Source organism: Gavia stellata, chromosome 3, assembly GCF_030936135.1.
Source record: "Gavia stellata isolate bGavSte3 chromosome 3, bGavSte3.hap2, whole genome shotgun sequence".
Classification (NCBI taxonomy): domain Eukaryota; kingdom Metazoa; phylum Chordata; class Aves; order Gaviiformes; family Gaviidae; genus Gavia; species Gavia stellata.
The window spans coordinates 44,457,061-44,479,130 of NC_082596.1; the positions used below are offsets into that span (position 1 = coordinate 44,457,061).

General features: G+C 37.0%; 1 protein-coding gene across 2 annotated transcripts in view; it reads left to right on the forward strand.

The window, feature by feature from the left end:
- The window catches only part of RB1CC1 (RB1 inducible coiled-coil 1), a 64,003-nt gene that overhangs the window by 25,447 nt on the left and 16,486 nt on the right, over nt 1–22,070 (forward strand). For both annotated transcript variants that reach the window (XM_059815228.1, XM_059815229.1), the window contains exons 7-13: nt 1,249–1,433; nt 3,868–4,054; nt 4,135–4,216; nt 5,085–5,146; nt 6,208–6,311; nt 8,398–8,524; nt 14,871–16,786. In XM_059815228.1, the coding sequence (XP_059671211.1) occupies nt 1,249–1,433; nt 3,868–4,054; nt 4,135–4,216; nt 5,085–5,146; nt 6,208–6,311; nt 8,398–8,524; nt 14,871–16,786 (2,663 nt within the window). The remainder of the gene's footprint in view (nt 1–1,248; nt 1,434–3,867; nt 4,055–4,134; nt 4,217–5,084; nt 5,147–6,207; nt 6,312–8,397; nt 8,525–14,870; nt 16,787–22,070) is intronic.

Sequence of the window (22,070 nt, forward strand, 5' to 3'; positions counted from 1 at the left end):
TTTTTCAGGGGGTCCTCGCTCATGCAGTACGTAAGTTGCTCAGAGTTCAGTAAATGGTTGACTCTTCAGTATTCTCTTCCATCTTCAGTGTGCTGCTGCTTCTTTTTCTTTTCATTACATTTCATATACTTGTTTGATACTTACTTTGATTTCTGTGCTGTTCTCACTAGGGTATAAATATTTATTGCAGGCTTTGCAAATGTGTTTTGTAGCATCTTAGGACAAGATTTCTTTACATTGAGTATCAAATCAGTAATGACAGTGGTTTCATTTTTCAGCAGTTTTGTGTAGCTCTCTATGGTTTACTCTTCTCATGAACTTCAGCTTCAGAAAGAAACACTTAAAACTATTGTCTGGTTTTGAATTCTTTATTAAGAAAACAAAGGCTTAATAAACAAGTTTGTCGAACTACAAACGTAGTGACCACTGTGATGTTAAAGCAACATATCACAGACATGATACAAATGCGGACAAAATCAAAGCTAAAATTGGTGGTGGTGTGTGGTATTTTCTTGCCTAAAGAACCACGCTGTTTCCAGCAGTATTTTATTTCACCCTTTGAACTTGATGGAGACGATGGCCTCGCACGGTAGTTAACACCAGCAGTCCCCTGTCTTCCCTGTCTCTTCTGTGTATGTGTACATATGTTACCTTCTGTAGTCAGCCATCTAAGGCAGTCCATCTTCCCTGTTTAGCCCCCCCACCCATTTTATGGGTTGCCTGTTAACCATCCACAACAGATGATTCTTGGCTGTGCCCAACTTATATGCACATATAAGATGTCTAGCTGCGATCTTGGCTCTCAAGGAGGATTAGTTTCATGTATGAATTTCTTTATGCAAAAAATACATTCTTTAGCCCACAGTAGTACTGAATGTGCTCTAAGTTGATGTTAAGTCTTACATACGCCAGGAGTTAACAAGCTGGTTGTTTGCAGAAATTAGAGTGGTGGTTGATCCCCTCCATCCCAGTAGCTACTTTTCTGCTGCATTAACTGGTGTTGGTTAGTTGTGTAAAGTTCTTACAGGGTTGTGTTGGTAACTGTTTGGGAGGGAAATAGCAGATGGACTGGATTATAGAATGAAAAGAAAGCAGCTTTGACACTTCTCTGTGTAGCGTTCTGTTATACTCCTCAATGGTTGCAGTAAGTTTATTAAAATGCTTGCCTTCTTACAGAGAAGATGGATCAATTCCACACTTTTTGATTGTCACAAAGCTTGTGTAACAAATGCGTGTCTTTTCCTCTAGGGATTTTTGGCTAATCAGAAGAGAGCTGAGAACTTGAAAGATCCTTCTGTGCTGCCTGATTTGTGTTTGAGTCATGCAAATCAGCTGATGATTATGTTAACTAATCACAGAAAACTGTTAGATATTAAACAGAAATGTACCACTGCCAAACAGGAGCTTGCAAATAATCTACAAGTCAGACTGAAGTAAGTTACAACTTTTCAACTTCATATTGCTTCCACTTGCATCAAGACTGTTTAAAGAATGTGTGTCTTAAAGTCTTTGGTAATGTGTAGAGTTTTTCTTAATGGGAGAGAAAATAAAAGCTAGATCACTTCAGTTTGTATATGAAGTTATTTGTAAGCGTGAAACAAAATACTATTTTAAGGGAAACTTATCTTGGAGTTTAAATGGTCTTCATATCAATAAAACAATATCCAAGAACCTACAATCCCCTCTCCTCTCATCAACCTCAGAAGCCATCAGTATCTTATTTAAAATTTGACTGGCAGTTACATTGATGTTTTCAAAGGATTATAATAAGCATAAACGAAACACTCTTCAGTAGCTTGTGATCACATCAAAGCAGAAAAACATGCCAATAGTTTGATTTACTTGTAGTTAATGAAAAATAATTTTATCCGGTCACAGCCAGTAAAAATGGCAATTTTTCATGTAAGCATCATTACCATATAACATAGAAGGCAGTAAGTAGTCTATTTTGCACAATGGGAAATACAGTTTTTCATACACTACTACACTTTAATTATTAAGCTTTAGATAATTTGTCATGCCAGATACATAGGAAAAATATACAGAGTTTAATTTTTGGGAGAAAAAACTTTGTTTATGCTAGCAGCTAATAATTAGGCAATGTTGTGACTCTGTTAGACTTGCACACTGGATAATCCATCAAACAAATCTGTTTTTTCTTCTTGAAGAGATTACAGTTCGTATAGATGAGGTGGGTGGAAGGTGCAGGAAGTAAAGCAGAATTAGCAGTGTACTAGTGACAAAGATCCTGTTGTGTTTGTGAAATAAATTACTGCTAGGTAAATTGAAATGTGAATTTGTCTGTCTTTGTTGCCTATGCATCTGCACTTAGCTCAATGAAAAGATGTCTTTTTTGCACCATTTTTCACTGTAGCAGGTATTTAGGGATAGTATGTAGAACCTAGGTTGCCATAAATATCACTTTCATTTCCTGTATGTTAAAGTATTTGTGTAGTATACACTTAATTCATGCACTTAATTGGAGGCAAAGACTTGCATCCCTTTGTTAAGGAATAAGCTAGTGAGGTGTGGAGAGTGAATGCACAGAGGATACATCTGAAGAGAAGAATAAAGCGTAGATGTAAAAAACAAAACAAAAACCACCCAACAAAACAAACAAAAACCCCAACAACCTGTCCTCACTTTCACACACACCCACCCCCACTGCCCCCAAAGCAAAAAAAAAACCAAACCACCCCACTGTATTTTGGGTCAAACCAAGGGTGGTTCTAGCTTGTCTTCAGTAGCAGTTAGTAGCAAGTGACCCTAATGGGAATCTAATAATGAGGAAAGAACATAAACTTAACTATATGTAAATATTCTTAGAAGAGAATATTCTTATCTGATCTAGAAGTGGCTCTTCTGTGTTTAATTGCTGATGGAGGGTTTTTTCCATTAACTAGTCCAACTTCTTTTTGAATCCTCAAACTCCTGGTTTTTGCAAGCTCTGCAACTTAGCTATATGTTGTGTGGAAAATGTACTTCCCTTTGTGCTCTATACGAAGTCAACAATGCCCTCTTCTTACTTCTTACTACTCATTACTATGAGAAAGTCAACAATGCATGTCTTGTAGTTTTTCTGTCAGTATATGTTCCTAGTTGCTTAATGTTGACTTGTTCGTATTGTTTCACTTCTTGACACAATTCAAGTAAAAAACTAATTTTTTGGTTTTTGTTAGTTGCGGGACATACCTCCACCTTATGCCTTCTCTGGTGGCAAAGTTGCTGTAATGTTTCCCCTGAAATACACCAGCTGATCACCTTTGCAGTAGTTATCCCGGGATTTAGTTATGTTGGTGGCTGTGCTTGAAATCAATGTATTGATTGTATCAATAACATAATTGAAGGTGTGGTTACAAGGTGTGGGAATTTGTATATTATGGGGCTATAATTTGTAGTGCGTGAGTAGATGGTGTGAACTTCCTAAACAGTATCCTTACCCTTAGTATTTCTGGCTAATGCTTTTCAATAAGTATTTTCAAGATTTGTAAACAAAAAGTAGTCTCTTCTTTGCTCTGGATGTACCAGCTTTTTTGGTTCTTCTGGAGAAAGTTACGTTATCATTCCTCCTAAGGTTAGGTATACAAAGAGCATTACTTGTCAAAAACAATACCTTAACTCAGATGGTGGTAAGTGCTCATTTTTTGAGCACTGGTATCCATATCTTACTGAGAGAAATTAATAGAGAACTGCAAGGCAACTACTGAATTCTGAATTGCTTGGTACTTCCAGATAGCCTGTTGGTATCCCATGTAAAATTATGTTATTGTTCAGTTCATCCAGACATGTTGCTAATCACAGTGAAATTTAAAGGCAGAAAAAAGATGACTAAGTTGTTACCTTCTAAAGTGTAACCTACTTTTGTAGGTGGTGTTGTTTTGTAATGCTTCATGCTGACCAAGATGGAGAGAAACTACAAGCATTGCTTCGTCTTGTGACAGAGCTCCGAGAAAGGGTCAAGGTTGTAGAGGCTCTCAGTACTGTTCCTCAAATGTACTGTCTAGCTGTTGTTGAGGTTGTGAGGAGGAAAATGTTCATAAAACACTACAGGGAGGTAAGTAAGTAAAACTTGGAGACCAAACCTTTGTGTCAATGTATAAATTAACAACTAACTACATATTTTCCTGTCCGCAGTGGGCGGGTGCTTTAATAAAAGATGGGAAACACCTATATGAAGCTGAAAAGGCAAAAAGGGAATCTTTTGGTAAACTGTTCAGTAAGTACTTTCTCGTCTGTGAAACTGTGGTTAAGTATGACTTTTGTCTTTGTAGTTAAAAGGCCTTTTATTGTGATGTAGTTTAAATACATGTATAATTGTTTTTTACTTAAACAGGAAATGCATGCAGTGTGCCAGATAGTCCTATTATGAACAAAATATTTTTCTATTTTTCTATTAATCAAATTAACTGTTTCATATACATTACCTAAAATACTGTGAAAGTTCTAATTAGTTTAATGCTTGTAAAAGATAAGATTTCTAATTATTACATTTGAATGCAGTTTCTATTTGAATATGCTCTGTGAGCTTTACTGTTCTTTTAAATAACACTTTAAAAACCATTACTGAGTATTTGGGTATTGCTACGACTTCCTCTGTACTACTTCAGAAAAAAACAAGAACGAAGACCCACATCTAAAGAGCCTGACCAGGGGTTAAAAAAAAAAAATATTACAAATTAAGTTGCTGGTAAATCTGATTATTTTTTCTTTTTTTCTGCAAAATCCGCAATTTATGTTCTGAATGAACTGCTAAAATAAGAAAATTGAGCAGAAGGTTATCAAAATTTTGGAAGGGAGACTAGCAACATTACAATGAAAATTTCAAAAAGGAGTTGAGGCTTTTGCAGGGGTGAACCTTAAGCTAAAAGAGGCTTCAATGAAATGAGAAATTCTACTTGCATATAGTGGGTTTTGTGTGAAGTTCTGTGGTCACTTGCAATTTTTATGTTGTCAAGAAATGGCATAGTTAATAATGCTTTCAAATTTAGTTCAGCTGTTAAAACTGCAGTAGCTTAATTGTTTTCTCTTGGGGCATTGTTTGTATGTTGCATTTCTTTAAATAACCATTTTTTTTCTTTGCCCAGGGAAGTCTTTTCTAAGGAATCGTTTGTTTAGAGGACTTGACTCCTGGCCTCCATCCTTTTGTGTATGTACTCAATATATTTTTGGGTTTTATTCAATTTTTATAAACAGTACTTTCATAAATTAAACACCTAAGCTTAATTCATTCAAGCTATATGCCTGCCACATTGCTCTCACACAGACGAAAAAGCTGGGAGCTAGTGTTCTTTGTATTTCAAGTGACCTATATTAACATTGGTTCGTAACTTACAGCGTGGTGGGAGAGGAAATGTCAACTTGATACTCCTTTTTAACAAGGAGTCTGTGGTATTGAACAAAAAATTGCTATTAATGATCAGAAAAAAAGATGCCAGGAAGGATAATTTGATCATCTAATCCTCTCTTCTGAGTAGTAGAGCCATAAAATTAATCAGATGGTAAAAGCAAGTAAAAGGTTTTCATGTTTTTCTATGATCACCGATGAGTGGAAAAGCATTTTTGTTTCTCTATTGGCTAATAATGTGAAGGGGTGAAAAAGTATAGCTGTAATTAAGCATTGCCTGTTAACGTTGATTTTGTACAGCTTGGTTAATTCAAGTAAGATAACTCTCCCTGATTATAATGTTGTCATCTCACTTTGCCTCATTTAACCTTTTAAGCTTCTCCTTTGCAGCTTTTTTTTTAAAGGATACTTAGAAAAATAAGAGTGCTACTCATTTCAGTGTTTTGAATACTGAACTGAATTCATACTTGACTGTATGTTTAGCAGCACAATAAATAAAGCTTCAGTGCCATCTCTTATCTCTTAACTTTTTAAACACATCCTTAATGTTTATGAAGCTTGGTAATGGGGAAGAAGTTGGACTACATGATTGTTGTAGGTCCCTTCCAACTGAAATACTCTATTCTACTGCTGCCTGAGGCACTACGGATAGAGTTAATGACTATAAAGGAAAACAATTTTTTTTTTAGGGGGGTGGGGCCAGACATGGTTCCTTTAAAAAAAACCATGAAATCTATTGAGAGATCGATCAATTTAACACCAACCTTTGTGTTATTAGTGAAGCTCTTTTTTAATCTTACCTTAGTTATCTTGATATTATTTACCTTAACAACAATGTGAAAATTACTTTCTTCTTAATACAGACACGAAAACCTCGTAGATTTGACAGTGAGCTTCCAGATATCTCATTAAGTGACTTGCAGTTTTTGCAGTCTTTTTGTCCTTCAGAAGTACAGCCATTACTCAGGTAAAGCATGCTTTTAAACTTATGTTATGGAAATACCTTCCCCCTGTTCCTACCTGCTTCAGTCCCCCCACCTGCCCCATTAATTTTTCATAAGAAACAGACCAAGGATACTTTTTTGTACTGATACGATTCTTAAACAATGGTCTTTGCTGACTTAATGCAGATACGTATTACCTATATGCTTCACATACTCAAGCTCAGAGGATTTGAGCACATGTATTCTGTATTGAGATGTGAAAGATGTTGGATGTTCTTCTTAGCTGCCTCATAGCTAAAAAACAAAAATTTGTTGTCAGTTTTAAACTGAAATAAACTCATAACTTTGTTTTGTCAGATCAGAATTAGATTGGTGGGGGTTTTTTTGCACTTTATTAAGTGGTATTCTGGAGGAAATAAAATACATTTCTTTAGCTCAGCATGAGATCATAGAGATCTCCTGTATTCAATTATTGCTTTTTCTATGACAGACTTATTTTACTAAAAAGTGTATTCTCTAAGTGCCTCTGCTGTCTATGGAAATCCATCATTTTGAGCAGAAGCTCTGTTTCCATGTTTCTTCTCTCCCAACAATGAGGCAGACATGCAAATGTAGAGAGGAAAGCTACTGTTTTGTCTCACAGGCAACTTGACAGGATTAGTTTCTTACTTAGAACGTGGAGATGTCTTTCTCGAAAAGTTGACTGTTGGAGTGAGCTTTCAAACTCATACGTCTTAAACCTGTAGCAATCACATATAAAGAAATGCCAACCAAGATAATGGGCAAGAAATAGGCAGTAGCAAGTTCTATGTAAGGTTCTGTCTAGGAAGAAATCTGTCCATCAGTATGACTGCAGTCAGATGCTGCATCTATCCATCATCCTTCTCCTAGAAGAGATCTGCAGTTAGAGGTTTGCTGAGATTCCTTTTTGTTTTTAGCCCCAGGCCACAATCCCACAAAGGATGATAAGGTAAATGCAAAAACAGGATGCTCCACTGTCATCTGTCAGGTTCACCAACAGTATCAGCCTGATACCTGTTATCGGTGCACAGTGCAGGAGCTGAATTCACTGTGGTTTTCACCTCTGTCTACTGGCATTCTTTTTGATTCAGAATTCCTGGCCATCTTTATGGTATTTCTGCTGGAATTAACAATAAGTATAGTGAGCTTAGTCTGCCTGACAGGGGATTTGCCCTAGATCATGATACAGCTGATGTACCCTTTTAATTTCTCTTCTTAGGCTCTTAGGCCTGCTCCTCAGTGATTCTGCAGGAAAAAAATGCAAACTATATTATCATATTGCTGATGCTTGCCTGATTTTTGAGTTTGAGAATTTTATAACATTTCTGGGAAGTTTGGACTGAGTTCAGGAAGAATTTTGCCTTGCTATTGTCAGAAGACCAATCACTAACCAAACTCTTTTAGTTGGTCTGAATTGTAGTGACATAGCTTTCCACTTGATGGCAATAGAGGTGGGATTATGAACTAAATGAACTCCTGCTTCATGATTTCAGTGGAGCTATTCCTGAACAAATTAAAAAATCCTGGATATACAGACTCTCAAGAAAACTTAATGTTGCTTTTCCAGAGGTATAGAAAAGTTGCAATCGAAAGCATATCTTGCAACACTTGCAATGTGATCACAACACATTAATTAGTCTTTTAATTTAGGTTACCTATCATTAGAATAAAATAGTAGAGAATTAATAGCTACTTCAAAGGAAGAGCTGGATTGGAGAGAATCCAGCTGGAGAGAAGAATAGTCATTTGCTTCAATTACAGATCTAATCATTATCAGTGCTCTTCTGTTACTGTAGCTCTAGGTACTACTGGTAAATCTTTTCCTCAGAAGGAAAGACTCTGACATATTACTTCCCTATCATTGTGTTTATCATTACCTACTACTTAAAAGCTATCAAGTTCTTAATTTAAAACACAAATACCAGGTGGTCTTAGTGGATTTTCTGGGTAAAATAGATGAAATTAAGAAAGTACAAAGTTATACAGAGGGACGCTTAGTCTGATTAGAATATACACATAATAATTTAATATATTTGAATATTATATTAACAATATGGAAAAAAATTCTAACCCTATACTGTTTTTAAGGGTTCCCATACTTTGTGACTTTGAACCTCTTCATCAGCATGTACGTGCTCTACATAACCTGGTAAAGGCAGCACAGAGTTTGGATGAAATGTCACAAACCATTACAGACCTGCTGAATGAACAAAAGGTATTTTTGTTTTTCTTTACCAAGAAAAGAGAATATTCTATTCAAAAGAGTAAGGTATTTTCATAATATTGTTTTATCAACCACTTCAGAGAGAAACTTTGTTTTTCCAGATGTAAAGATTAGTCGGTGTCATAACTGTGTAATGACAGTTTCCTTTCGAATCACATACTAGTAAATATTCTGAGAATTTTGAGCTATTCAATGAGTAAAGTGAGTCTGTGTAGAGAATAGTCAAAAGATATAGAACATCTTCTAAACATGTTACAGATGCTTATATTCCACAGAAATTGTAGAAGTAGAATTATTCTGTTAATGTTTCTGTTTTCTGTCATTTTCTCAAGCTTCTGTGTGCAGAATGTATGCGTTTTGCCTTTGTCACTTTAGTTTGTATTTAATGAAGTTGGTATTACTTCTCTAGATTTTTGCATTGATTCTTAAGTTCTTTTGGCACAATCAGTTAAGGAGAATTTAGGGCCTTCGTTGGTTGTCCCCATTAGCCTGAATATCGATGTGTCATCTACTCCTTTGTTGCAGTCCTGCTTTTTGGGGAAGGGAGGAAATATGTGCAGTTGTTTGCTTTGAGTATAGAAGGAACAGATGACAAAAAGATTGCTTCCTAGTTTCACTCTGCTTGTCAAGCAGATTCTTTCCCCTAGTAACTCTGTTTCTGCCTCTGTGCAGTCAGGCTCTAACGTTCGTAATACACCAAACGGGGCCCTTTTAGCTTCTGACTGGAGCCTCTCCCAGGGAAACTGGGTGAATTTAGCAATGCTTAAAATCTTATGTGAAGTTGACTGCTTCGAATTGGGTTTCTTTAGCAGTTTTGCTATAGAGAAAAGGTGTTATTTTTGTGGGACCCCATGTTATCATCTGTGATGTAAGTGTTTGCTTACTAGAAGCATCTTCTGTAGGGCTTCTGTAGAAGCATCTGCCAAGGTTATGGGCATGTTTAATTTTGAATTAGCAAATTCCTGCTTATATCAGGTGACATGAAGTCCTCTATCTTCTTATTCCTCTGGGACTCGAACAAGAGATTCACTGGAAGTCTTTTATGTATGTAAAATACAAGATCTGGGCTGCTCTTTGTTCTGTAATATAGAAAAGGTGTGTCAGTTATGTAATTTTTTAGCTCTTTTCTCTCTTTATGAAGATTGTTTTTTATATGAACAGCCATTAAGAACAAGAGTGTTAGGGCCTGACCACTGTATTAGCCAATGGAATGGCTAGGACTGGTGTAAATTTTGTGAAATCTATGAATTTTCTGAACATGCTCTTCCAACAGACCATGCTCTGAAATATAGAAGTCCACCAGCGACTTGGAGCATCCTGAAATTTATCTCATAAGAAGACAGGATAGTGACAGGTGTTCTAATGAATTAATTTATCACTAAGGCTTGCAATGTCAGAAGAGTGTGAAATAGAGAAGTAAGTTTTAATTCAAAATACACGTAATAACAGTAGAAAAATAAACAGGAAAGGTGCCTTACTTGTTCAAGTCTTGAGGGTTTGCCCTTTTTTGTTCAGACTTTGCTTATCTGAGAAATCTTTATCAGTATCTGGCTGCACAAAAAAGATATTTGCCAAATCAGGAGAATCTGTTCTTTCCACTCCTCTCTTTTTTGCTGTGCTTTGACTAGTTTGGATACTTGGCTGACTCAGAAATGTCAAGTGTTTAGACAGATTTGGATAATTGTCTGGTTCCTTAGTAAATTACATTGCACAGTCAGAGCTGGGCCCTTCATGATGTCATTTTGAAAATGCCCATCTCTCTGTGTAATTTCAATGATTCATGTGAACTCTTCTTTGGAATTGAAGTAAGTAGATATGTCAGATTTTTTCCTTCTCAATGACAGTGATCTTGTTATTACTTGATTGAAGATACTAGGTCTTTCTCTGTGTCGCTTTGTTCTGCAGATTATCTAGAAGTGTTTTTTAAATTATACTACTTCTGCCCCTGTTCTTTAGAATTATTGAAATAATTTGAAAATGTTCTTTTCTTATGCTTAGTATTGCTGGGAACTTACAGTATGTAATCAGAAGGATGAATAAACATTTAATAATAATCCTGAAGATGCCTACAGTGTCAGGCACCTACACATTCTGTTGGTGAACTGTGAGATACTGTCCCAGCTTGGTGCGGAGTTAGCGATGACTGTACAGGCGTTGCCCATGTAGCAGAGTGTTGCTCTTGTACTCTTGCAAGGAGACACATTAGACCCCAACCTCCCTTTCCATACAAGTGACAGGAGAAGCCTGGTTCTTTAAGTTGGACTGGTATAGTTTCCTTGGCTTGTTGGTGGTGCAGCAGTTTAGCTCTGTCTGGGTCAGGTGGGAGTTTATCCTGCTGCATCAGCTACAGCAGCTGATCTTTTGATTCAGGCAGGAGAGAAAAGCTGTGGTTGCAGACAAGTGAGCAAAGAGCAAGTCAGAGAGGAGATCCAATACTTTACTGGGGATGTTAGTAGCATTTCTTTTTAAGTGTCCTTATAACTCTTATTTCAGCTTTCAAGTTCATAGAACATTAATGTTGATATGTTTCTCTATCCGATACCCGATTTCTTTTTTTTAGTATTGCATCAGAGTAGTTAAAGAACATTGTTTTTCATTTTTGCTTAATTTGTTACTACTTTGAAATCTGTTTTCCTTTTCAAAGCTTTCTGCTTATTCTTTGTAATTTAATGGTCTCACACCAAAGACATTGCTGTGCCCTCTCATTTCCATAATACAGACAAAGTTTAAGCAGATCAGTGATTGGGTTAAAGATGTCCAGGAGAAAGTTAAGGTGCCCGTAGGAGTCAGGTAAGAAGATTAAGGTGTCTTCTCCACAGTTAGTAGGTGATTAACATATGCTATCCTTTGGTATTAAAAGTTTCTCTTACAAGAGAAGCTGGCTTTTCAAATGAGATTATGAATCTACCATTTGTTCTAGTTGAATTCAAATTTTAAACACTGTTTATAATCCTTCCAAGAATTGCTCCGTTCCCTGATTATGTTTATCATAGTAACATAACTAGAACAAGGCATGTAATCCAGCAACACCTGAGAACTTAAAAATTGACTCTGCTTCTCTAGCTCTGCTTTCTATTTTTTGTTTGCTCTTGACTCCTTTTTCTTATTCATCACAGGAATTACGGTGTATGACATACGCATACATTGCTGCCTGTAGATTGTAAATAGACTAGATGGCAGACACCAGCTTCTCAGGGAAATAAGCAACAGTAAACAAAGTCTTCCATATAGTTTCAGCTACTCAAGAAGTGAGGTTTAACTCTTGACTAGGCAGTAATCTGGTGCTCTAACTAGAGACCCAGCTCACAGCAGCCACTGCAGAGGCACGGAATTTGTTACAGTCCCAGGTCATGAGGAAACGAAGCTCAGCAGAGTATTGCTCCCCACAGTGACAGCTATTTTTTTTCCTTCTTATTGTGATATCCTTAGTCTTTACCTTCTAGAATGATTCTGCAGGGGTGCCAAAAGTAGATACCATCTTTCCTTTGCATGTGGCTTTCTTTAGGGCCTTACTCAAAGTCTTTTGAAGTGCTTTTTCAGTATGTGCTTACTGACGTCTGTGATGCTAGCTTTTATTACTGTAAAAGCTCTGGTTTATGTTTGTCGCTTAAAGCATATGCTTTGAATCCAGGCATGTATCAGCATATACAGTATTCTTCAATATTTCTTTTTCTAAGTTTTCGTAGATAAACAGCAAGCTGAAATTAAACCCAAGGGAAATGCTCCTTTTGTTAAAGATACTAATAGTCCAGGTTTAAGCATTTCCCTTTAACTTTTTTGTCTCGTGTCCTGTGTTCATTTTTGATAACTAAAGACAATATATTGTGTATCATGAACATAAGTTTTTTACAGTGGGTTTTCATCACTGGATTGCAAAATCATTGTATGATTTACTTGTATATAGATGCAAAGGCTAATGGAGGTGAGGTGTAAATGCAGGTCTGTTAAATAAATGAGTGTCAGAGCTGGAAATAGATTCTTCCTAAATCTCAATTCAGAATTCAGTCACACTACATCTCCATTAAAAGAACATTTACATGGTACAGAGAAGAAGAGGGTCCCTTTTTGGGTAGCAGCCATTTGTAAAAGATTGAGAAAACAAAAATCAGCTATTTATACATCAGCAGTCCAATATCTGTCACTTCTATCTGTCTTTTTGGAGTTCTGTTACTGACCATTTATTGTCCAGTTCCACTAACTGTTGCCAGTCAAGTAACTGAGTTCAATGGATAGCAAAAGTTTCTTCGATAAAAAGTAACGTACTAAAGAACACCAGACACATGATTTAAATGCATGGAGACAGCTTAGATGGCTTGGAAAAGAGGTACAAGCAGGATCGTCAGGATTATCAGATGGAGGCAGTGCTGGCTTTTTGGAGAATAGCACCATTCTGAAAGATCTACTGCACTTTGAGACTGAACATCTTATGGGAATCTTTTACGGTAAATATTCCCATGAGTCTTTACGAACAGTTTCTTTTCAAGATGGTCATATTCCTCAGATGAGCAAGATCAAACAAGTCCTTCAAGGATGAATGATGGAAAGGCAAGTTACCTTGGGCTTGGTTGGGCTATGGTGTTACAGACAATGCATCTGAGGTCTTTCAGGACACTGATCCTTTCAAAAAAACTCAACATCTCTTCCAGTTTGTGATCATGATGATCCTGCTCATGCCTCTTCATCCTACGTGTCACAGATACTCTCCTTATGTATTTTAACTTTGTGTATTTCACTGTGATTTTCTTAGGATGGATAGCAAAGCAATTTTTCCTATTACAGACTTGTTCAGGTATGCATCCTTGGTGGATACTGAGACTGTACATTGCTTTTTGGCTTCCACTGGGATGTGTTCTGCACTTGCTGAAGCTTAAGGTTTATATTTTTGTTCTAAGAATCTGCAGATTATATTATTGTTGGCATTAGGGCTTTTGTAATCCCTGTTCTATTTAATAGTTAATAGTATAAGATACCACAGGTTTACCATTTGTTCCTAGTTCTGGTAGATATGAAGACAGTAAAGGAAGAGGACTTTAATACACACTTCATTTATTCGGTCAAAGAAAGCTTGCAAACAGTTAATTTATTGTGTTAAATCTATTAAATAAATAACAAACGTAAGAAAATCTGTAACCCAAGTGTCATCTTGTAGATACATCATACTGTAAGTTAAATTGAGTTTTAGTCACATTGGAAAAGCATAAGTGCATGTAACTTGGCCTGCAGTTACAACTGTTATAGGTATGATAAATCAAAATTCAACTGAATTCACTTAAAGTATATATTTCATGGCAGTATAGAAAAACACGATGTCTTTGAAATATCAGATTGGTTTTCAAACACTGTGCGTGAATTTACACTTTACAGCAGAGTATGCACTGGAACTTGAGATCTTGCTTTGTAATTCGTATAGTAATGAACAAGAAATGATGGTAATGAGATTTAAACATGTCTTCTAATCACAATTAATTGGAAAATTGATTGGAAGGTAAGTTTTTAGCCTTTTAAGAATCAAAAGCAGTGGAATTGATCAGAATTATTTGGGAACAGTTCCGTGACGGTGGAGAAGCTTTACTTAATCTTTTGTATTGGTTTACAAGCAGCTGTTACTGATAGATTATTATGGGTGGTTATTCTAACCATTAGCTTTTCAGCTGAAGATTGAAGGATCCAGTGCTATAGAATCAGGTTTGGTGGTAACCAGGGTCTAGAGGCAAAATGGCAAAAATTGGAAGCAATGGGAGGAGCATGGGCGGGGGAAAAAAAAATCCACTCAGACTGTGATGTCTTGCATTCTGAAAAATCAGAATGTTCCTTTTAATTAGAATGTGCCCTTCATTATACTCTCTGTCCTTTACACTCTCACAAGCAGTACAATTCTCATGCATGTTTTTGATATGTTAGTAGAGAAAAGTTTTGTTGTAGTAAAGCTTTTTGTAAACCTTCTTAACTTAGTATAGTGACTGGACTACACCAGTTTTAACAGCAGTATTAGCAACAAAAAAATAAAAATATTTTAGTAACAAAATTATTAGGAGAACTGAAATCAATAGGCTGTTAGAAAACAAAGCCTATTTCTGACTGGTTACTTGAGTTTTTTGTATCATCCAAACTTATGTTTCAGGCCTTTCGCATGCATTTATATGTGATTTATGTAGGACTTTTGGGTAGGTGAACATATAATATTTATGTATTTACAAATGGTGCTTTCTTGAAACTTACTGATAATAAGGCTGACTCTTTAAGTTCTTGGTTTTACCTGGTAATTTTTAATGAATTTAAAATATTAACACTTTTGCCTATCACTTTAAGTGTTTGTTTCCTGTTTTATAACTTGTAGGCCTCCAACAGTCAAGCATCGCCACAATCTGCTACTACACCAAGGATGGAAAGTACAACAGGAACCGCAATTGCTACCTCTTCAAGAACTCCTCCATCACTCAGTCTTCAGGGTCCCCTGTGTCCTCCTGTGTGTCCCCCAGCTCCATTAGAAGAATTGTCTCCAGACAGCATTGATGCTCATACATTTGACTTTGAAACTATTGCCCATCCGAACTTGGAGCAAGCTCTTAAGCAAGGGTCATTAGACTTGGATTCATTAGCAGAAAGTCCAGAATCTGACTTTATGTCAGCAGTAAATGAATTTGTAATAGAAGAAAATCCAGTATCTCCTAATGTAATAAGTGATCCACAAAGTCCAGAAATGATGGTGGAATCTCTTTATTCTTCAGTTATCAATGCAATAGACAGTAGACGTATGCAAGATACAAATTCTTGTGTAAAGGACGTTTCAGTAGAAAATGCGTCTCTCAATGTTTGCATGGAGAAGTGTAGGGTTATTGCCCAAGACTCAAAGGTACATTTAAGAGGTATAAAAGAAGATCTTTGCCACTTTAGAACACTTGTACAAAGAGAACAATGGGACTTTTCTAATTCTTTAAAATGCACTTCGTTAGAAATAGTAAATACTATTGAGAAGGTAAAACTTTCACTTGAAAAAACACTAAAAGATAAACATCAAAAAGAATTACAGTCTTTGAAAAGTGAGTATGAAACTAAAATTAATAAATTATTGGAGGATGGTGAAGAAAATAAAAAGAAGATTAAAAAGTTAAAAGGTGACTTATTAGGCCTTGAGGAAGTTCTTCAGAATAAGAATGATGAATTTGCAATGGTGAAAAATGAGAAAGAAGCTGTAGTTTGCCTTCAGAATGAAAAAGACCAGAAATTACTTGAATTGGAATGCCAAATGGAGACACAAAATTGTGAAATTAAGGAACTGAGACAGTCACGTGAGATAGTACTTGAAGACTTGAAAAAACTTCATGTTGAAAACAATGAAAAACTACAACTCCTGAGGGCGGAACTTGAGAGTTTAGAGCAAAGCCATTTAAAAGAACTGGAAAACAACCTACAGGCCAGGCACTTACAGGAATTTGAGAAGGTGCTAGCGGAGCACAAGGCCTGTTTAGATAAATTAAAAAAAGAGAACCAGCATAGACTTGAACAAATGCAGGAATCTCATGCAGTAGTTGTGCAAGAGAAACAACAACAAGTAGAAGAGTTACAACTCAAGGTTTCAGATCTGTCTGATTTGAGGTGCAAATTAGAAGTTGAACTTGCCCTGAAAGAGGCAGAAACTGATGAAATGAAGCTTCTTTTGGAAGAAAACAGAAACCAGCAACAAGAGACCTTAAAATCTCAGATTGATAAGGAAACTGAAAGCTTAAAAAAGGAGATAGATAAATTAAACAATAAAATACAAATTAACAGTGATGAATATCAAGTGGGCTTATCAGAACTAAGGACTCTGATGACAATTGAGAAAGATCAGTGCATTTCTGAGCTAGTAGACAGGTATGAAGAAGAGTCAAATTTGCTTAGAACTGAACTAAATAAAGTAACACTTCTTCATCAAAAAACTTCTGAAGCAGAAAAAAGACTTTCAGAGCAAATAGCGGAACTACAAAGTAAGTTAGAGTTGGAAGCGAATGCACTAGAAAAAGAAAAAACAGAAAAATTGTCCCTCTGTGAGCAGCAGGAAAAATATGAAGCTATTATCCATAAGCTTAAGGAAGAGAAAGAACTGTTAGTGTCTAACCAAGAACAAGACAGGCAGTTGCTCATTCAGAAGCTCAATTGTGAAAAAGAGGATGCAGTACAAACTGCTTGTAAAGAGTTTGAATTACAGAGGGAAGCTGCTGAAAAAGGGCTTTTGGAAAAAATACAACAACTTGAGATGCAAGTAAATCAGAGGTACTGTAAGAATTAAGTTACTGTGTTTTCCTAGTATTTTAAAGTAATTAATATGGTATATTAGTGATGCAGTATGCAGTAAGTAAAATTTCTATGTGTATGTAATAGTGTTTATCTGGGTTTCTATATTCAAGTTTCAAGTTATTTCCATTTTATAGGTGCTGATATTCCTGTGTCTGTAGTTAATCTCAAATATTGTAAAATACCTTGTACAAAATTATTTCCAGATGGTAATGAAGGCTTTATATTTCAGTCTTGTAATGTTACGTTGAAGGAGCATTTCAACAATAGACTGTTGCTTGAAATTGCGATTTTGATGGTCTCAGGCTCTCTCTCCTTTCCCGTCCTGTGCTCTGGTATTAGCACTGTGTGAGCATGCAGTGGCTAGCCTTTAGGCTGGTAACTTTCTTTTTCTTGGCTAACTATAAACTCTGGTTGGTGCTAATGGTGGCACAAAAAAGTGTGTGGGAATATATATGATCGACTGAGACCTATCCTATGGCCATCTGGACTTCCATTGACTTTAGCTGCCATGGCTATGTATTTCAGGGTCTTCAGTTTGAGCTTTATAAGGAGACGCACACGGGCAACATAATTTTAAAGAACATCCTAACATCATTGTTTTCCATTGTTAATTTCTGCACTGTTCTTCCATTTTAAAAAGAAAAACATATTTTCCCTTGCATAAATGCCTAGAATTACGCTTTCTGACTTCTCCTATCTTATGTACTTGCTAGTTCATAATGCCTGTCAGCAGAGTGGATTATGATGTTGTGGAACGGAAATACTAGAATTTTTCTATGTGACTACTGCTTAGAAACAATATTCTATTTTGAAATGCTAGAATTTCATTTATGTTCTTGTAGTGTGAAGGAATGCAGTGGATAGATCTTGTTTGTACAATACCTAAATAGAGCAATTTTTTTCTAGGTATTATGATGATACATCAAGTATGTGAAATGGGAGACAACCAGTAAAATGGACAGAATGAGCATAAAAGCCAGAAGAGTACTGCAGAACACGAATACAGACTTAAGTTAGCATTTAACTGTTGAATATCAATGTAATGTTAAAAGAAAAAAAAAAAAGCAGGAGGGGGGAGGTTATACAGAGAGTCCAACACGCATGCGCAATTCACTTACATAGTGCAAGGGAAATCTGAATATCCGCTTCACTTGAATTATCTACTTCAGTCCCATTATGTCAGGATTTTGATATGCGAACATACTCGTGGCTTAGACAGGTGCACTCTTCACTGGCTAAAAAACTGGCTGGATGGCTGAGCCCAGAGAGTCATGGTGAAGGGAGCGAAATCCAGTTGGCGGCCTGTCACAAGCGGAGTCCCCCACAGCTCAGTTTTGGGACCGGTCTTGTTTAATATGTATATTGATGATCTGGACAAGGGGATCGAGTGCACCCTCAGCAAGTTTGCAGATGACACCAAGTTGGGTGGGAGTGTTGATCTGCTTGAGGGTAGGAAGGCTCTGCAGAGGGATCTGGACAGGCTGGATCGATGGGCCAAGGCCAATTGGATGAAGTTCAACAAGGCCAAGTGCCGGGTCCTGCACTTGGGTCACAACAACCCCATGCAACACTACAGGCTTGAGGACGAGTGGCTGGAAAGCTGCCCTGCAGAAAAGGGCCTGGGGGTGTTGGTTGACAGCTGGCTGAATAAGAGCCAGCAGTGTGCCCAGGTGGCCAAGAAGGCCAACGGCATCCTGGCCTGTATCAGAAATGGTGTGGCCAGCAGGAGCAGGGAGGTGATCGTGCCCCTGTACTTGTGTACTTGGCGCTGGTGAGGCCGCACCTCAAATCCTGTGTTCAGTTTTGGGCCCCTCACTACAAGAAGGACATTTTGGTGCTGGAGCGTGTCCAGAGAAGGGCGATGAAGCTGGTGAGGGGTCTGGAGCACAAGCCTTATGAGGAGCGGCTGAGGGAACTGGGGTTGTTTAGCCTGGAGAAGAGGAGGCTGACGGGAGACCTTGTGGCTCTCTACAATTACCTGAAAGGAGGTTGCAGAGAGGTGGGTGTTGGTCTCTTTTCCCAAGTGACAAGTGATAGAACGAAAGCAAATGGCCTCAAGTTGCTCCAGGGGAGTTTCAGACTGGATATTAGGAAAAATTTCTTTACTGAGAGAGTGGTGAGGCACTGGTATAAGCTGCCCAGGGAAGTGGTGGAGTCACCCTCGCTGGAGGTGTTCAAGGAATGTGTGGACGTGGCACTGCGGGACATGGTTTAATGGGCATGGTGGTGTTTGTTGGTTGATGGTTGGACTTGATCTTACAGGTCTTTTCCAACCTTAGTGATTCTGTGATTCTATTCATCATTAAATGATGTTCCATCAGTATCTGTTTTATATGTCAGTGTATGAAAAAATACATCAAGATATGTTACATTTTTTTGAATTAAGATTGTGACTGGGATATAATGAAATTAAGAACTGCCTTTCTTAATTGAATAAAATATTCTCGTAATGAAATATTGTGAAGTTAGGAGGAAAAAGATAAACTCTATGTTCTTTTCCTTTTTTATGTATTAATGTGCTGTAGAAGTTTTAAAAACTTGACTCAGGAAAAAGATGTAGCTGTGTCATCAGACTTTTTAAAAATCCACAATCTACACTTAAATTTGAACAACTTCTGAGCACAGCTGTGTGTATTCTTATACAAACTGGATAAAACAGATAGTAATATATTTCAAAGAAATATCTGCTTCAATCTAAAGAAGTGTTAGTAGCTTGTTATGAGTTCTGTCAACTAATTTAATTTTTAGTGTGACATAAATACATATTGCCTCCTAAGGCTGCTCTTTGTGCCTTTAATCTACTGTTGGGCTTTTTCTCTAGGAATAAAGACATGCTGTGTTTTATCTCCAGAGGGCATGTGTTATGTGAATCTGTCTTAATATTTCAAAGTCACTGTCTAGCTGTTTGGTTTTTGAGTTCCTAAAACCCCAAGCTATGTCAGTAATTCAAGTTGACTTGTTTATCCTCACTCAGTCATTGTTTAGCAGTTAACTTGTAATGGTAGAAACCAACTTCTATTAGGCATGTGCCTATATGCTTGTCAGACAAATGTCCTTTTCTGCAAGTGCAATGTTACATTAGCCGTCTGGAAGGCATGGACAGGGAGATGAATTGTTAAATTTGGCCCGAGTGTTGTGCTGGTATCAGGAATTCAGTTTTTGAATTTACATGAAAACTAACAAAAATATTTAGAAGTGATAAAGAAATGTTTGTGACCCATGCATTACCAACATATGAAAATGAATGTGTTTTGGTTATAATGTGCCTGAAATTCAAGTCATCATGATTGGGAAAAATAATAAAACTGAAAGGCATTTGTAACTCTCCTATTTAATCTTTACACTGTATGGAGCATGTACTAATCAAGATTAACTGAAAAACACAGTTTCTGTAATGACTTTCATTGTTAAGCAGTGTGCTGGTTACTTAAAAGATTTATAACATTGTAAAGAATTTTAAAGATAGGGTAGGAATCCTGACTGCTTTGAAAACTGAATTACAGCTTTGGTGTCTTCCAGCTGTGATACTGTCCAGCCACTTCTATCAGACCACCATCAGCAGTGAAACTTCTCTGTAGAGCATGCACTCTCTCTCACAGTTAGGCTTAATTTAGAAATAAATTGAAATTTAATCCAGCATGAAAATGCTTTCTCAGTGGCATAAGAAAAATTTTCCTGGGTGTCTCATGACTTGCTTTGTTCTCTGCTTATTTTACTTCTGATTTCTGGAATGTCAAAGGTTGTTTTGCCACTCTTGAGAACTTCAGTTGGCTTTCAGGGCTCTTTTATTTACAACTTCTCAGGGGCTTTTTGAGTGCTTAGCTACTGCGTAATAGTTTGTATCTTCAGTATATGCCCATGTGGTAGAACAGTGGTAGAGTTGTTAAATACATCCTTTGTCATCTTAAAGTAGAGTAGTACAGTGTTTACTTGCAAAGGAACCCCAATCTCTGAAGAAATGTGCTTTTGGTATCTTGAAAACACTAAAAAAAATTAGGCATTGTCACTATTGCCATGGTTGTTGAGACCTTTGTGGATTAAATGTGTAAACCCATTACCTGATCTAGTGAAGCAGTTTGAAAACTAGTAATGTGTTACCATGCTTTGCAGAATAACAGTATCCTTTACTTGGCTGTCATTTGCAAACAGTCGGTAGTCCAGGCAGCCTCTCTGAGAGGCAGATGATACCTGCTTTGGTTTGGTGCAGCTAACAGTTTTGGGTTTAGGCTGATGTATTAACTTGGGATTTAGATAACCTGGAATAATATGAGTGAATTTTTGTTGCTTGTAAAGTAAGGTGCAGGCATACCTCTTCTTTACACTTCTCAGACAAACTTATCCTGTGCTTTCTTAACTTGTTAGGGAGAATTGATGGCAAAACCAAGGTAGGTGAGTATGTATGTGATTGTATGGTAAAGCAAAGAGTCTGTAGAAATGGCTGGAACTGGTTGTTCATGGATGCCCAAACTCCCATCCAGTATGCACTGATCAGAATTTTAGGTTCCCTGCCTCCTCTGCAATTCAGTTTTCTTTAATATTCTCTGTGCTGAATCTTTCTGGTGTCTCTGAGGTTCTGTAGCCCTTAGTCTTAACAGAGAAGCTTCGTATTATGAAGCAAGAGGAATTCTTGGAACATTTTTAGCATTAGGAGCTGTGCTTGTGAATATTAGTACATTTGCACGTGATGTTAGGTAGGCTGTGCTGAAAGCAAAACATCAGGAGACCATACCTCCAAGTATGCTCTGACTAGAGAAAACCATTGACACATATATGTAGAATTAGAGTTAAGTTTGGGAGATTTTCTTTATATTAAATATGATTCTAGTGTAGACGAATAATAGAAATCTACAATAAATCTACAATAATAGTTTTCCAACAAAGGGATTTGTCTATCCCAGTGTTCTTTAGTGGTGGCTCTTGATAACTCAAGCCAAAATACAGAAGAGGGTAGTTAATGCTTTGGGTTCAGTGATAGGAAATATTTGGCCTATGTAACATTGCCTGTTTCAAGAGCCATTTAAGGTTGTTATCCCTCCTGCCTCAATGACTTTTGATGCTTTCCTTTCTTTGTGACCGTTGCTACTGTTCTCTGGATTCTGCAGCCCAGACTTTTGAGTTTCATATCTGGATTCCTTAGCATCAGCTTTATTGCTGAATTGCTTTAATTATGTGAAAGTTCTAGAGGCTTTGCATTTTGACATACTAAGAATATTCAGGGAGCTGATATGTCATTGTTCCTGTTCTTACCACTTTCCATACG